We start from the raw sequence: 18,189 nt of genomic DNA on the forward strand, positions 1-18,189 counted from the left end.
ATCAGCAAAGCTGAAACTGAATACCCAGACCTGTGAAGAACAGAAACAATGCCCAAAGGGTTGAATTGTTACTCCTTCATTCAGTGGGGAAAACAGAAGAGAAAAACATCTTCCTTTCAGCGTCAGTTCACTCACATCACCTGTTTGTAGCAGCAGTATAAAATACAACATTTTTATGATTATTTAACATTTTCAGTTAATGACGAATAGGGTAACAGCAGATAGACAAGTTGTTGGCCATTAGGAAGGCACTTAAAAAAACTGGAATTTTTTTGAAAGTCCGTTCTGATGGACAGGAAGAGGAAAAGAGACATCACAAATCAACACTTCGGTGACTTTAGTTCACAGAATTCCCCTATCGAAGGTTTCAGTCTTCAGATTTCCTGGAGGTTTAGAGAGAAAGAGCTAAAGACAACAAAGATACTGCACACCTAATCCTGCTGAGATGTATGTTACAACATACATCTTTTTTTAGAACAGCTTCTGCAATTGCAAGTTGCACACCTTCATTTGTACTGGAAAATGTGTGAAATTTTGACTATTAAGTGTAAACATTTATTCCAGGAACCATCAATTTCTCTATTATGATACAACAGAATCTATACTAAAGCAAAGGTAAACTAATCTTTCTCTGAAACAGAAGGCAACTTGCAAAGCGTTTTTGAACAGCAGCAAGCACACCACACACCCACACACTCAGCAGTCACTATGTGAATTAATTTTTAACACATCAATCTTCTGCTCAGGCTATGGTGAGATCTGTGTCACCAGCATGCTGAACCTCAGCTTCACAGTTTTAAGTACCAATGATGCCACACCAAAAAAACAGACTTTTGAACTCTCAGTTACATTACTTCCAGAAGCAGCAATAGTGAATGCCAAGTAGAGATAAGACAGCCCTGTTTGAGAGTTGTCTTAGATCATCCAAAATCAACACTGCTCAAAACACACACATTTTGTGCAATTATGCCCTCTTTCATTAAGGAAATGCCTGACAGTACCACACCCTCAGATTCAGCAGCACTGGTATCAGCAGACAGGCATAAAGTAGATACGCCACCAGTCACCTCCAGAACTTAGATATCCATCTTTCATACAGGTTAAGATGAGTAAGGAAAAGGGGGATAAGCTACACTACAGCTATCAAAGTAGGCCACTCTCGACGTTGGAGTTACTCCCTCTTCCAACTCCTATGATGAACTCTAATTTACTCAGTCATGACGTATTATTTATAGCTGTCTCCTCTGGAGCTAGCTTTGAATGTATTTGTTCTGGATTGAAAGGATCTGAACCACACAAATATCAGTGTAGAACATTAAAGCTTCCAATAGGTTGTACCTCAGGCTTCACATCACTACTTATTTAATTTAGGCATCAAGAAACATGGTCATAATTCAGCAAATCCTCAATAAAACCATTTAATGAGTGGAGTCACAGTAACTAATTCATTTGCCCAAGGCCACTAAAGTGGTAGAATTGAAGCCAGTACATTAATAGAATCCTTTAGGTTGGAAAAGACTTCTAGGATTATCAAGCCCAACCTCAATCCTACCAACTGCCATGTTACCACTAAAGTATTTTCACAAGTTCCATACCCACATGTTTTCTGAACGCTTCCAGGAACGGTAATTCCACCATTTCCTTGGCCAGCCTGTTCCAATGCTTGACAACTCCTTCAGTGAAGAAATTTTTCCTAATACTGAACCTAAACCTCCCCTGGCTCAACCTGAGGCCATTTCCTCTCATCCTGTCACTTGTTACCTGGGAGAAGAGACTGACTCCCACCTCACTACAACCTCCTTTCAAATCTCCTGGCTCCCAAGACTAAGCAATGCTTATCTTCACTTATGAAATTAAAAAAAATATGATTTGCCTTTAACTTCTCATCAAGGTGCAACAACAGCAGATCCATGGAGACTCATTCTTGGTGCTTTGTGTGTAGTGTGTGGAAGCACACCACTTGTACTAACACTCCATGACGGAGAACAAGGCAAATATCTCTGAAGGATATTACAAATACACACATATATTCCTCAGATGAAAAAGTACTACTTCTCTTGTCTTAACCCGGGATTTCAAAATAAAGAGAAGCAGTCCTATTATCACTCATTGAACAGCTTTGTTAGTAGAGAATAAAGCTGATTTTCTTACCCAATTCCTAGTGAAAACAAATGCTAAATGAGTTTTCGAGCATCATTAGAAATCTTGGTACTTTCAAAGCATTCCAACTCTAGAGAAGATGGGATCTGCACCAATATTCACCCATGTGACATCGAACAGTTTTCCCATCCCACCTCTTGATTTGTTGAGAACCTTGACTTAGTGATGACACACACTGCCATCTTGTGTTATGGCTCAGAACTGAAAAGGTCTGAAAAGTGGGGTTTCACAAACATCCAGCTTCCACTGTTTTAACAACAGTTTTTTCCCCAGTCACTGTGCTACATGAGAAGCCTCTCCAGTCTTTTATATATATACATACATACATAAATATATATATATACACACATATATTAAAAAACCCTAAGATCTAACTCAGGCTGCAACAGATGCAAGCCTCCACAATCCCATGGAATAAAGTGGACAAAGTTCATTCTTCTCCACGAACTGGTGCAGGTATTTTCAACAGCACACAGTTTTGCAGGGACAGCTGGTGCTAGGTGGTATAGATATTTACCTTTTAGGTTTGAGCTGTTCTTCCTCCAGCACAAACATATAAGTCCACAGGCTACAATACTGCATTGCTAAAAGAGTGAGGCTAAGCTATTCAACTTCAAGCTGAAAAATAATAATAGAAGTTGTCCCTTTTATGTCCTGGGACTATCTTCTGAGAGGAAGTATTGTTCTCAAAATGTCTACAAGAACAGACTAAGGGTTCATTGACCTACAACGGCTGGGTAGAAGCTGAGCAAGTATATTCTGTACAGCAGCACACACTGGGAGAGGAGCTCCAGAACTAAAAAGAAGGATGTGAAGTTGTGTGGGTCACAGAAAAATATGCATTAACAAGTAGAAGAAAGAAAATTGTAGAATGGTTCTGGAAAAGGATATTAATGGGCTTTTAAGCTGTATTGTACTTTTAAATATGTGCTGAGTGGAAATTCCTTTTTCTTAAAAAAAAAAAAAAAGAAAAAAGAAAAAAGGAGATGACCACCTTACAACATGGTATGGTCATCTAGAAGTAAAAACACTTCTGTTGTCTTTATTCTGAAAAGAGTATCAGAAAAACTTCTACAAGTGCACTTTACACAGATCAAATTCCTAAATGACCTATCTTCTTTCTCACTGGGCATACTATGAAACTGTAAAACATCACTATACTGTTAACTATTTACATGACAGTAGCACTGAGCCTACCTACTTCACTTCTGCACTGATATTAAATTGGAAATTTCTGTATTAGCTTGTTTCTCACCAATTATCCACTGAAATAGAAACATTAAAGTAATTCACACAAACTTAGTTCCACAATTCAGCAGGAGCCTTTCTCATTCTAGCAGACAGCAGTTTTCCTATTATGTGAGCTGGCAAACAAAGAATATGCAAAAGTTAATTAGCATTCACTGACCAATTCTGACACACAATGAAATTTAGTTTAGAAAACTTTTTTTTTGTAGGTTTCTTTCTTCCCCTTCCCCACCCAAGCAGGAAAAAAGCAAGACACAAGTCGTCTGCCATACTAATGTATTCCATCTTTCAAAAAGAAAGACATGATTTTAATATTACTTAACAATATGTTAAAAAAGTAGCCAGTTAGGCTTCAGTGTTAATACAATTATACACTCTATAACAGATTTGATAGTGTGAGTACTGTTCTTTTTTAAATTTTCTCATTCTGCAAGTATTCTTACACAAGCTGGCTACAAGTCAGGAAAAAAAATCAAAACACAAATAGCGTAACTTGTACACTCTTAAACAGTAGATTGTGAAAGAATTGAGGGAATACTTGTCCCATAAGAGCCTCTTTTTCATGAAGTCATGTCAGGAGAATTCTGGAGCAGATGAAAGCACAACTGACTAGGTCCATTCCTTTGTCAGGAGTCAGAATGACAAAACATAGCTAGATGCAGAAGTGACAGGAGCCACTGCAGATGATGCAACCTAGTATTTTGGCCTCCACCCAAGCCTAAGCAATTTAAAGTCTTTGAGGCCAAGGCATTCAGAAGGAGATGGAAAAGAGCTATTGTTCCAACTCCAACGGCATACAGCTACAATCAAGTAAGTCTCACTCACAGACTACAAGCACACAAGCTAACAAATTCAGGTAGAAAGTGGCAATTTTTCAGTCCGCAAGAATTATCAGGCCAAAGGGTTCAGTGCAGATCCACACAGCACTGGGGACAAGGCAAGGCAGCACTGGCTCAAGACCAGATAAGCTCTCAGCACAGCAGGACAGATAAGTGGAGTTGTCGTTCATTGATTCCTGCAGGGTTCCCTCCCCATCTTGTGTCATTTCAATGTGCAGCAAAGGTGGTTTTTTTCAAGCTAAAATTGGACCAGTTGATGGAAAGTCTCTGCCTTGTCTGTCTGGCAGAATCCAAGCAGAATCTGAAAAGAAAGAAGTGATAAACTGAAATCAATATATACAAAATCAAAACTCCTGTGTTATCCCTCTTTTGAAGAGTAGCTCTCATTCAGAAAGACATAACCTCTTTAAAAAATCACACCTGAAAAAAATCACTTGTCCATCACTCAAATACATCATAAACCAGTTACTTTAAACACCACTGTATTATCGGGAGTAAGCGAAGGAGGTAGCAAGGAATGCTGCGTATTTAGTGGCACAGAAGTGAGTTAACCAGAAACAGAGACGGCATCACTGTATTCACCAAAAACCTTTGAAAGGCTACCACTTGAATGAGTGGTAGGTAGTGTGTAAAGCAGCATCACCAATGGCATGGGACACTGCTGCTTCTCTCCTTAACACAGAGAAGTTACATGTGAGACAAAGACCTAGGGAATGGAGGCCTGTCTACAATACAGTGGATAACTAGCCCAACATGTCTGGAAAAACCCCTTTAGAACAAAAATCCACTTATTCACTTTCACTGAACACAATTTATGGAAGAACACTGGAAAAGGTTGCCACATGCAAGCCTTTCAGTGACTGTTAATTCATGCTGAAGAACTTTATCGAGGCAAGGTGTAGCTGATTTAGGCTAAAGGCTGCATGACTGCATTAAAGTAGTGTAAACCTCTCTTGAAAGCTTTACTGCTTCTGTAATAACTGAAAGCCAAAAAAGGGGAGCAGACAGAAGGACCACAATAGAACAGATACAGTGGAAGGTTAAAACTAGGCTTATTTTGTTCTTTCTATGCTAAAGTTAGAAGGAGTTTGCAATATTAATCCTGATGTCAGAGTGTAATTAAAGTATCCATCTATTATGCCACTACAAGTCAAGAAGAAAAGATGAATGAACAAACCATCAGTAAAAAGTATGAATTCAGTGGGGCTGTGCAGCTCAGTGCCATGGTGGGTTAGTAAAATAAGCCACGTTACTAGTCTTCAAAGTATTATGCTGGGAATTATCAAATTATAGAGGAACCTATATATTAAAAGTACCTTCATGGCATTAAGTACATGTCTTTCTCCCCTAAAACAGCATCATTCAGGGCTTTTCAGAAACCTTTTCTAAGCAGATATACATTAAAAAAATGGACAGTTACACACAATTCCTAACAGATGACAGTAAAGGAGTAGATTACACCAATCACTGAATGAACACAAAATGGTCCACTTTAAAGTGCTAACTCTTCATCTGGAATCACATTTGACAAGTTTATCTCCAAAATTCAACTGCACTTCTCCAAATACAAGACGCTGTTTCATTTGTCCTACTGTGAGTAAATAACTGATGAAAAGAACTTTTCTATTTGCTACAGATACTGCAAACTTGAATGAAGCTAAGAATATTCCATAACAAAGGCTTATGCTATACCAACACTAGCAGTATCTCATACACGGTGTATTTCACTTGTAAAACCTACATTCCCATTTTAAAAAAATCCTTTAATTGGCACCACTCAGAAAAATAACTTTTGAGACTAGAGATCATGCACTGGTGAAAATTTCATCATCTTGTACATTGTAGCTCCATAAGTAATCAGATACATGCATTTTGCAGTAATACTGCAGTAATGCAGTTGTATTCTGTTCTTTTGCAAGACCCAGACACACACTACATCCCAGGTACAAAGGCTATGAAAACTATATAAATTTAGAAGAGAAATTAATGCTGAAAGTCCTTGCTTAAAAAACTCATCCTTTAAACAAATAGCTTTTGTTGCTTTGTGAAATAATACTGTTGAGTCCTGAATTATTCAAGTCAGCAAACTGAGTGATTTGTAACTTTTCAGATTTGGCTAAAAGGCTCACTAAATGTATTAATGAGAAATTAGCACACTCAGCCAACATTAAAGAACACAAACTGAGTGATTGTGTGGATTGAGTGGACTTTAGTGCTACAGGAGAACATGTGCTACACTATTTAAAACATGAGCTGTCTCCTTATATTTGAGGAATTTAAAAGTAACTAATATCAGAGAATCACAGAACATTCTGAGTTGGAAGGGACTCACAAGGATCAAGTCCAACTCTCAATACGATGCATAAATCCCCAAATCAACCAAAATGCACAGAAGAAAAAGCTTTCACAAGGAAAGGTTCATGCTATTCTTTTACTGTCACTGTAATAGGCCAGGCTGGATGGAGCTCTGAGCAACGTGATCCAGTGAAAGGTGTCCCTGCCCATGGCAGGGGGTTGTAACTAGGTGGCCTTTAAGGTCTCTTTCAACCCAGGCCATTCTATGATTTTATGATAAGCATCCCTTCTTAATGATTTGCATAAATTAATATTCCACAGTTATATCATCTCTACTTTGTGTATAGAATTCCAATTAATAGCTCCTGTAAACAAGGAAGAAAACAATGAACAAACCTTTCTGAAGTATCTGTTTGGAAATTTAAACAGTAAGGTTTTATTTGCTCAGCAGTTAAAATAATGTTAGGTTTTTCTTTTCTTTTTTCTTAAACACTAATCAGTTATTTGGCCTATGTGGAAAATAAAGGAAATATTCATGCAAACTTGACTTTGAAAAAAAAATAAAGGTAACAGAGAATATTCTGAAAGCCTCGATGAGAACCTGGGGGGGACACAGATAATTCTGGCACTCATTTCTGTATTTGTGCTATTCAGCTATGAGCTGTGCCCACAGATCACAGCTCTGGTGACTGTTACAGTACTCAACTGTAACAGGATTTGCTATGTTACATGACAGTGCAACACAGGCTTCTCTGCCAGGAGCTAGTTATTAAACTGTGGGTTGGTGTGCGGAGTTGTTTTTGTTTGTTTTACAACCATGACATATGGAAAGAAGCAACAACAGTTTTATGTGTAGAGATTACAGAACTTTACCTTTTAAAATACTCCACTTCTCTCTCTGTTTCATCCATTTCCACGCTGTCTAGATCAATGTCTTTGGGTAGAAACACATCATCTACAAAGGAAAAAGGATGACACAATGTTAGATTCCATGGGGAGGGGGGAAGGAGAGAGGAAGAAGCTTGAAGAAGCTGCATTAAAGATGTTTTTGGAGAACTGACTGAACTTTGTAGACTACTGATTATTCATATTTAAGCTGAATTAATAATTAATAATACATATTTATAATTAAAAAGACACTTCTTAAAACCCCTATACTAGTATCTCTGCCCAGTCTTTAAGGAGTTACACTGGGAACAAGGAAGAGATTAATAAACGCTAAATTTACTGATTTCATGGGTTGCAAAAAGATACCATAAACCTGGAATACGCATGACAATAGTCAAATTATCCAAAGGGCTCAATGAATTAGATACCTGTTGAATGTCTGAAATTCATTGATCTTATTACTAAAAAGGTAGCTTTGGAAATATTTTTAAAATAGTATTTGTAAAGAAAAATACTTTAAGAATTCTGAGTTTCTACAGCTGCCGTAGTCCCTCTGGGACATGATCATCAGGCTGTGTCTGAAAGAGTTTAAGTCATGCTAGCTACCATTAGGGTTTGGTGTTTTTTTTTAGAAAACCCCCACATTTAACACATTAATATATGACCTGAATTTAGGTCTCAGCTATAGCAAAAAAGTCACCATAAAAGTCTCTTGGTATACTGTACTATCTCAGTGTATGGTTCTCTTTTGTACTTTAAAAACAAATAAATCAGAAAGCATCATTTTTTGTAGAAACCAATTTGAACATTTTCCTCTTGAAATTTCTTTTGTGATCACATATATACTCCAATCTAATTTCTGAAGCTGCTTCACAAAACATTCCAAAAAGGCTGAGACAAAGAAACTAACCAAAAACACCAAATACACACCTGGACCCCAGAATCCTTGAGATTATGAGAATGGACAACACTCTTCTAAAGACACTTCTGGTGGTTTAAAAGTTGCATGTATTTGCTGTTTAACTTACTCTGAAGAAGCAGAAGGCCCTATAAACACAGGGCTTCCCTAACACTCCTAGTTTTCTTCAGCCTCTTTATAACAAGAAGTTAAAATACTCTGCCAGAATACATTTTTTTAAGAAACAGAGATCCCACCAAAAGCAATAATGTTCACTGCTTTAACAGTTCATTTTAAAACCCAGTTAAAACCCTCTAGCTTTGTTACCTCCTCTTCATGTTCTCAATTACCCAACTTCTCAATTTTTTTTTCTCAGTTCGTTTTTTGTGTCTTTGCTAATTTTGTACATCAACCCTATGTCTTAAAAGAATTACAACCACATGAAAAAAAGGTATATTACAGTATCTTTCTTGTAGCTCCAAAGTCAGAACTACTTAAAGCAGAAATCCAGTCCCAACTCCGGAGAGAGCAGCACAATTCTCTCAGAAACATGTCCCTGTGTTTTTTCACACCTAAGCATTAACTTTCAGAAACTGTAAGTACACTTGATTTAAGCAGCAGAAAACAACACTGGGGGCAGGGAGGAGGACAAGATGCAGGAAGGTACCTGCATTCTCCTACAGTAAATGCCCTCCATCACCACCACCCTCTTTAATATTTTCTCCTTCAAATGTCTCCAGTCTCCTCTTTCTGCTCCCAGTTCTGGAGTTTTATCTTGCTCCAATCACTGGAGTACATTCTTCTTGGTAAATTAAAAAAGCCAAACCCCAAACACACCACAAGAACTAAAGGTATCAGAGAAAATGGTTCCATGCAGTGGTTTAATGCTGTATTGCTGCTCCACTGACATGGAATGGAAACATTAAACATAAGATTTAAAAAGAAAGACTGGTGGGCTGACCCAACCCAACCATGAAACCACAAAAAAAGCAAAGCCGGGTTCTACACCTAGCACTTCCAACAACCATGAATTAGGTTTACATTTTTGTAACAAAGCTTAACAAACAAATATTCTGAAACACTGGCAGAGACTGCCGAAGGATTAAGGTCTGCTATGCTGATGCGCTTGTCAGTCAGAACGGCAGCAAGAACGGCCATACATTTCATTTGTGCACCGTTACCACTCGGCTACCAGCTGATCCCAGGGGAATGAGCCGGTGCTCTGAGCAGACCCATGTCCACACCACAGAACTGCCATCTCGACTGGCAGTCCCAGCAGGGACCAAGCACGGGCAGGAATAAGGATTAACCTGGTGCCTGAGAACGGCAGTTTAACTGGCGTGCTGACAAAGCCAACCAGTCAGCACTGCACGTGCTTCTCAGCTCTGGTATTAGCTTTTGGATGTGTTCAGGCAAACAAAGAATAAGCTGGAAATAAAATTTTTCAAGTGTAACTTGCTTGGTTTTATTCTTTCTATCAGATAGATAAAAAAATTCTGTTTACTAGGACAAGCTAAAACAGAGTACACAATATTACCAACTAATTAACAATCCACTGCAACTTTTCACTTGGGCAAAAACAGTAAATTAGTCGTTTTTATTTACTTACCTGTTAATGTAATGAATATAAGAAAGGCATTATTTCCACTGGAAAAATGCATATTTATGCATGAATGACCATTCTTTGACAGTAGAATCCCCTTATTTCTCTTGCTTAAAGAATAAGATCAACTTCATACTATACTATACCATGCCATATGAAAAACAACCTCACTTTTGAAGAAATTCAAAATGGATTTCAGCATACTATTGAATTAAATTATATATTTATTTTAAGCAAGACAGGCTTTCCAGAAGACTGGCTTTCTTAACTGACAAAAACCCCACACAAAACCTGCTATTTCATTTTTGAAAATATCCTACACCTCTTTACTAGAACTCTATCCACCTCTTACAGTTCTGATGACTTGAGTTTTTCTGACACCAGTTTCTCAAATTTACATTGGCAGAAAGGCCTGAAGATAAAGATGTCAGACTTCTGGATTTAAATGGTAACAACAAAAACAACCCAAGTTCTTCAACTTTCTTACACACTTACCAATGGAATTGTTGACTTTGTCCCCTTTTTTCTTCTTGTTTTTCTTGTTCTTGCCTTTTGGTTGGGGAGAATCTGCAAGTATTAGCTTATTATTTTGCTGCTGTTCACTTGGTGAAGGGGATTCACTTGTTATGGGTGCTTTCTCTTCCTTTACATGGTTCAACTGTTTTTTGTTGTTATTGTTCATTTTCTTCTCATCCTTTTTAGGTTCTGCGAGTGTTGGGAGCTCTGCTGCTTTTGCTTTGGATTCTATTTGGTTTCTGGTTTTAGTCTGAATCTCAGCTGCTTTGGGGGATTCAACAGGCTTTTTCACTTGCTCAACACATGATTTGTTTATCTGCTTTAGTTTCTGTTTGCTGTTTCCTTCTTTATGTTGATGCATAATATCAAGCAGAAAAGAGAGGGGCTCATGCTGCTTTACACTGCCCTCTTTCTGATAGAGCAGCTTTGAGTCTCTAGTGTTTACACTGGATAGTTCACAGCCCGTCTCTAGAACTGGCCTCTGTTCTGTGTGGTTCACGTGCCTTGACAGTGAACCGGAGGAGGTTTCAATCTTTTCTGATTGTTCAAGTGTACCATTCTGAATGTCTTCGGGTGCGTTTGGGACAGGTTCCTTCACTGCCTGGCAGTTTCGAGGGAGCATGTCCCCCTTCTGGCAGTCCTTACTGCTTCGTTCTTTCTTCTTTTTCTTTACAGCCCGCAGCTGCTGAAGTTCTTGAAGCCGCTGTAATTCCTGTTTCAGCCTCTCTTCTTCCTCTTCCTCACGCCGCCTCTGTTCCTCAAGCAACTGGTGATGCTCCCTCTCTCTGGCTTCAGCTTCGAGTCGAGCTTTTTCTTCAAGCTGCAAATTAAAAATAGGTTTATGGAAAGTGACAAATATTTTGGAAATTTAGAGTTTTAGGCATTATTACAACTTTTCTCTATGAACTTTATAAATACTAAGATGTGAACATATGAACATACTTAATCCACAAGTCTGCAGAGCAAGCAAATAACTACACAAAATCTGCCCTTTTAAGCACACTACAATCCTTTCTATATTTCCATTTTCTATGTTTCTGTGACTCATCTGACTATTGTTAATACCAACTGTTGATCTTCTCTTTGCTATTGCTAAGCCTAACTTCCTATCAAACCCTTCTATAGCCACAAAAATCTGCTGAAAACAAAACATTCAGCTTCTTTCTCAACGACTGTGTTTATTAGTAAGGTAACTCATGTTTGCATCAGGTTGTATCTTTTACCTTTTCTCTTCCTATGGCAGCAGAGTTGCTCTGTTTCACTGTTCAGGAACTTTAGGAAGAGCAATCATTAAAAACATGCACCAAAACACTAAGCACATAATAGTTACATTGAAAGTTGTCAAAAATACTAAGGGTAGCAAAGTTTTCTACTGTCATCCATAAGTTCATTAACCAAAGCAAAGGCACAAGGGATTTTTTACAGCCAATACTGCCAATGCCTAAAACTTTGCTGTGCAGCACTGAACTTGCATCATTAGCAAAATGAATGAAAGTCATACACCAAGAACAATCATGACCATTTATTTTCTTGCACATTTATAGGTTCCTGTATGGCATTACTTTTTCAGTTACAGAAGTCATGCAAAAAATCCTGTGAGAATCTTCCACTTTTTATGCTCGAAGTGCATTGCAAGAGCAAAGTGAATTTTGCATCCGAGTTTTACAAAATTAATTTTATTTATAAATAATCCACTAAGCCTTCAAGATGATGAATAGTGCTATAACACGAACCTAAAGAATTTAACTAGTGAACATTAGGTTTTCCAAACCCATGGAATCATTTAAAGAATGCAGAAGTAGAGCCAGAAGGAAATCCACAAACAAGAAAATATTTACAGTGTGGTCACATAACATGCTTATCAGACTTCAAAAAACATTCAGCAACCAATCTTATTGTGCTTTGAACCGAAACCTAAGGCTGATACCTGAACTGCAGTAAGAAAAGCAGATGTCCTGCTTGTTCCAATTAAAAAAAAAAATTTACTCTAGTAACTCAGCAAATATTGTTTTCAAAAAAATAATTTCACTGTTACATACTGGAGGGGTTTAGAAATCTTTTTTGCCAATTCTCATTTGAAAGCAATCTGTAATTTTTTCTTCTTTGCCCCCTCTCTGCAGCTTGCCACTTCACTCCAGCTTGGGATAACCCTTTGTGTCATCATTTGGCACAGCAGTTAACCTCTGTCAAACAGGACAGCAAGGTGCTCAGTGCTAGCATTCTAAAAATATCAAACTTCAACTCTTCCTCTGTCATAAAAGCACTGACCTATGTTCCCTGGCCTCCTACAGAGATACTTCACCATAATCATTATCCCAATACAGAAACACTGGCTTTCTAACTTCCCCCACTTCTAAATGTCATTGCTACAAAATAATAAAATTCTTAACGCTTCTGACACTCAGAAATAACTTTCTTAAGTGTGGGAAATTCCAGTATAAAGCTGACTTGCACCAAAACACATGGAAATGACACTGTGAGGAATACTCCCCGTCTACTACCATAACTCCTTAGGTAGCATCAGAACAGGTAAGATGGCTGTGTGGAAACAAACAGGCAGTCTACCATAAACTATGCAGAAAACACTTACAGCATTATTATAAATTCAGTGTACAGTGGCATACTTACAGAGACTGCACAGATTCAAAAACATGGGGTCTAGGATAAATGTACTTTCATGTCTTACCTTTCTTTGCTTATGTCTGGCTCGCTTGGCTGCACGAGAACTGCTTACTGGTTTGGTTTCAGAGCTGTTTATAAATTGTAGCAAGTCTTCCACCTTTCGATGGTCAACAACACTTTCCCTTTCAGAGATCTGATCTGGCTTCTTCGGCTGTTCTTCTTTCCTTTTTGTTAAACGTAAACGAAGTTTTTCTCGCATCTCTGCATAATTTCTACTGGTTGGTGCAGCCGGAGGCTGAAGGACACAAGACAAAAATGTAGTGACCAAATGGAAAAATTTCACTGACCTAATACTTTTGAGATTTAGGAATTTTTGAGACCTTCAAATAATGGGGAAGGTCCAAAGCTGACTATCAAACTCCTCATTGTTTGTAGGTGCACCTCAAAGTGAATTTGACCAGCAACAGACCTGTCAGACTCGGTGCTGGCTTGTGAACTACATTTTCCAGCTGAAAGAATGACTGATCTTGAAGAGGAGCACATGAGCGAGAAGACAAAGAAATTTTCAAAAGCAAGAAAAGAGATTTCCATATTCCTCTGTGATTGGTATACCATATCTGAGAATTTGAAAGGAGCAGACATTTGCTGGTTTTATTTTCTATGAAGTCTGTTTCAGAGTTTGGGCTACACGGGCCCCTGGGCTATAACTGTGAAGGGCTGATTATCTTGCTCTGTGCCAGCATCCCCTACAGCAGAGTCACATCAATAACTTAACACTGCTACAAGTGGAATCCTTGCATCATGTTTTATATCTGTATTCCCACTCACTGCTCCTGCCTCTCAGCTCCCTCGTTCCTCCTCCCCTCCTGACGCCTTACCCTCTCCCCTCCTGCACTGGACCTGGTGCCCATCTATTTGCAGCTACACCAGTTCAACTCATTAAACCAGCAAAACAAAGGTAACTATCAAACACAGATAAACCTTGAACATGGTGGGAACACGCAAGGAGAAACGGTATCCCCTCCCTGCCATTTCAGCCACAGGAGCTTTTCATTCACTTCAAGCACCAAGATGAAACTGCATTTGATGCAATCCACGGCCTACAAACTGAGTTTTTATTTCAAGAAAAATGCCAGTGACTCAAATTCTACTACTGAGCTGATTATTAAAACAGATTATACACTGATTTACATTTAAAGAAAAAACTACATATGGCAGCTTGACAGCTTTTAGCATTTCATTTGTGCAATTGAAAATATATGTTTACAAGACTTCACTAGACATGTTACTGGTATGAAGTTAACTTATGGATTCTTCAAATAAAGTCTAAAGTATTAAAATAAAGAACGTAAAAGATTCTGTATAACCTGCACGCATTAGAACTTGATAATTTCTTCAAAACATCCTTTAAATACAAATACAAGTAAGTGCCTATCAAAATACACCTGTAAAGAAAACAGTTTGTAACTCTGAAAACAGTGAAAATGCAGTTTGGGTTTTCCTTGGATAAAAATATAATTCAAACTTCCATGGCCTACGTTCTAGGTAAGAATAGGTGTTTTTCCTTTTCTTTTTTTTTTTTTTTTCGAATCAAGTTTAAGTGACTACTTCAAGGATTGGTATTTTTACAGATGGGAGAATGGCTCATAAATTGCCACAAAGATGTAATGGCTCATAAATTGCCACAAAGATGTAAACTAATATCCTATATAAAGTGTACTTTTACCCAAACTCATCACATTTATTATAATTACAGTACTACAGATGAGTGCATGAATTTTGTAAAGTTATTGAAATGGCTCAATAACCCTGTCTGCAGTTTCAGTCAAACATGGTATCTATTATCCAAGTCAGTTGCTTCCTAAATCTTTTAGTCATTTTTATAGCTCTTGAATGCTTTCAACTGGAAAGGTTTGTTTCAATTCTTCATTTCAAAGGAAAATTACTTTCTAAGTCCTTTTACAACTTCTCTTGAGTGAGTTCCAATGCCACCCCCTTAGTTGCAGTCTGATAAATCACATGCAATCAATGATGAGTAAGTGACAAAAGACCAAACAAAAGCAATTTAAAATACAACAACTTACTCCTCCATGGCCGAAGAACTCACAGTAACAGCAGTCACAGTATTTTCCTTCCTTCTGATTTGTGGATGTTGAGGTACTGGAGCTATGCTCTGAACAACTATCTTCATCTTGGCTCTCCTCTCCATCATACTGTTGATGATCATACGTGTTACTGTTCTCACAGCGATGGCCCTCACAATCAGGATCACTATATTAAATTAAAAAAAAGCTTATAAAAACTCTAATGATAATAGATAAGGTATTTGAGAAAAAAAAAACAAACCAAAAAACCCACAAAAACCAAAACAACAAAACAAAAAACCACCAACCATATACATTTATATGTACATCTACCAGGAACAATGATTCTCAAATTGGAATATCAGGCACCAGTATTGTACCCAACCCTAAAGCCTTCATCCACTAGCTTGCAAATGGAGACATTCCAAACCAAGCAGAAGGTAAACTGATACTTGGGAAAGAGGTTTATAAAAAAATTAATCTAGTGACTCACTGAACAAGCAGAAGCAAGAATAAGTTTTGGAACTGTTCTTCCTGGTTTTCAACAGGTAAAGTATTTCAGAAGTAGTGATTCTAGATATTTTAAATTAATGCTTTTGAAACTGCTGCCCATCTCATCAGTTGTGGTCTGAAGAAAGCTGTGCAGTTGCAAATTCCCTGGTTTTAGATTGATTTGCAAGCTCTTGACTTAAATAAAAAACCCAAGGTCAGCTAAAACCAAAATGTTCCCATTACCCTGTTTGCAACTTTATTTTGAAGAGGAAATACTAGCATGTCTCTTCAATAAGCATGTACATGGCAGTTGATTTCCTCCAGAGCTCTGTATAACTGTGCACCCAACATATCTACTGTCCAGTTCCTCTAAAACTGATGTGATTTTTCTTCAAAAGAAAGCAGTATTAAAAAAACCCCTCACTTGTCTAGGACTAGCATTTCCTTGTTTATGTTAGAAAGGTGAAAACAGGCCATAATCTGTCTTGCCTACCAAACTTATATAAATCTTCTTTCTAACCTCACTCCCCTTCCCCAGAATGCAATCACTGCTTGTGGGTTGTTGTCTCCCAGTTCATTCTTTTACAAACTAAAAATATCAAGTTAGCACCTGGAGATGATGAGAACAGTTGGCTATTGTGTTCAATAGCCCATATTCAGTTATCTCCCTGCACCAGAAAATTTCTTTACAAAATTGCAATAAATTCTCATGTATGAAACAACAGTTACTTATTTTGTGACACCACCAATTAAACCAGTTGATAACAGAAATAAGGGCATTTTTAGAAGCACTTTAGGTGTGCAGTTACCAAACTCTACCTAAACCTTGCATCTTCCTCTGAAAACCTATAGTAGCCAGAAGGCTATATTCACAGCATCCATGATCACAGTCCTACAGGTCACAGAGCCCTTAGAGCAATGACTCAGCTGCTTTTCTGCCTCCACCCTCCAGACTTATCAAATAGCTGGCACCACTGTCAGTCTTCCACAATAGAGAACACTACCAGAAGACAGCTCCACCAAACTCCTCCCCAGCTCCCAGACCTCTGACAACCTCTATAAATCACATCCTTCCACACTATAACCACTGTATAAATGGTGGGACTGATACCTAAGAAGTCTTGAGTGTAGTCAGGAAAATGTGCTACCATGTGGCAGGTTTCAAGACCACATATGACCTTTTTATATTTTGAGCTAAATTACAGACTCCATAAGTTTTCACAGCTTTTCATTCCCGCTTGCCACATAGTGCCAAAATGACAGAAAACTGGTACAGTATACAACAGGTTTGTGCCTCAGCAGCAGCAATCACTACTGGCAACAACAGAGTAAAAAAAAAGTAGAGTTTGACTCGTATATCCCCAAGTAATGTTTCTAAAAGTGAGCAAACATTTGTTTTTAGGACTCTAAATTCAGTAACTAGACTCTGCAATGGAAATAGTATTTGTGAAGTCTCACACCAAGTTCCATACTAAGTATCTGTGCTCAGTTTCAATTGCTGAACACACAGACAGCTCTTCTTTCACACTACAACCAGTGGCAAAGGAGAAGAGGTATCTGTATTTTCATTTCCCTTCTATTGTAAAAAACAACAAGAATAACCACACCAAACTTACCTGCAGACACTTGGTGGGGCACTTGCAGAGCTGTCTGTGGTTGAAGTAGGAGGTGCAACTGTAGTAGGACAAAGACCTGAATGAGGATCCACGAATCCAGGGGCTGTTGCAGCAGTTTTGGGGAAAGGAGGAGCAGCAAGGTTTGGAAGATGTGGTGTAGAGGCTGGAGACAGTGCAGCAGGAGACAGTGAAGGAAGGGATGCTAAACTGGTAGGACTATTTCGTGGTGCAACTGGTGCAGAATGTCTATGGTCCTCCTTATTAATATTGTGGAACACTTCACCTGAATTGGGGGGGAAAACACTTACAATTAAAAATAATTAATAGGTCTCCATTAACTATCCAAACAATCATATGAAGTGTTGGATGTTCTCAGCTTCTCTAAAAATCAGAAGTATTTCAACACATTTCTATTACCAGTTTCAAACCCTAACATCAAGGTCTTTCACAAAGTTCTTTAATCCAGCATTACAGAGACTAACTCAGGAGTAATAACAACAGCCATTAATGAAAATCATCAAGATATAATATAACCAAAAGAAACACATACATAAATCTTCATGGTTAGCTAAAGGTACTCGAGCCAGTTACTAAAGCTGTATGTGAATTACACATGCTTACCTATTGATGAAGGTCTCTTGGATGATACTTTGAATTGGTTGCTGCTTGACTGCACCGTAGTTGCTGTACAGGAGACAGAAGAAGTGGCAGAAGAGGTTGCCATGACAACTTTATTAGCTTCCATAAAGGCATCCTGGAAATTGTACAGACATTTCTTCTTTGCAGCATTTTTTTTCTCTTTGCTGTCAGTAACTGCTGTTGTTTCATTGCTAGATGTAGTAGGAAGTGCTTCGGGTCTGATTTCTGAGAGTGCTGGTGCTAATATATCACTCCCTTCAATTGAAACACACATAGTAATTCAGAATCA

The 18,189-nt window shown here is 38.1% G+C and overlaps 1 protein-coding gene across 3 annotated transcripts in view; it reads right to left on the minus strand.

The window, feature by feature from the left end:
• Nucleotides 1-3,667: 3,667 nt before the first annotated feature.
• The window catches only part of FAM193A (family with sequence similarity 193 member A), a 45,078-nt gene continuing 30,556 nt past the window's right edge, over nucleotides 3,668-18,189 (minus strand). For all 3 annotated transcript variants that reach the window (XM_027712775.2, XM_027712774.2, XM_039382999.1), the window contains 7 exons: nucleotides 17,883-18,155; nucleotides 17,262-17,544; nucleotides 15,154-15,340; nucleotides 13,134-13,364; nucleotides 10,427-11,267; nucleotides 7,416-7,497; nucleotides 3,668-4,548 (listed from right to left, as the gene is read on the minus strand). In XM_027712775.2, coding sequence (XP_027568576.1) covers nucleotides 4,455-4,548; nucleotides 7,416-7,497; nucleotides 10,427-11,267; nucleotides 13,134-13,364; nucleotides 15,154-15,340; nucleotides 17,262-17,544; nucleotides 17,883-18,155 — 1,991 coding nt within the window. In that variant the 3' untranslated portion in view covers nucleotides 3,668-4,454. The remainder of the gene's footprint in view (nucleotides 4,549-7,415; nucleotides 7,498-10,426; nucleotides 11,268-13,133; nucleotides 13,365-15,153; nucleotides 15,341-17,261; nucleotides 17,545-17,882; nucleotides 18,156-18,189) is intronic.

This window comes from Pipra filicauda, unplaced genomic scaffold (genome assembly GCF_003945595.2).
Source record: "Pipra filicauda isolate LSUMZ 115617 unplaced genomic scaffold, ASM394559v2 scaffold293_size922472_pilon, whole genome shotgun sequence".
Taxonomy (NCBI): domain Eukaryota; kingdom Metazoa; phylum Chordata; class Aves; order Passeriformes; family Pipridae; genus Pipra; species Pipra filicauda.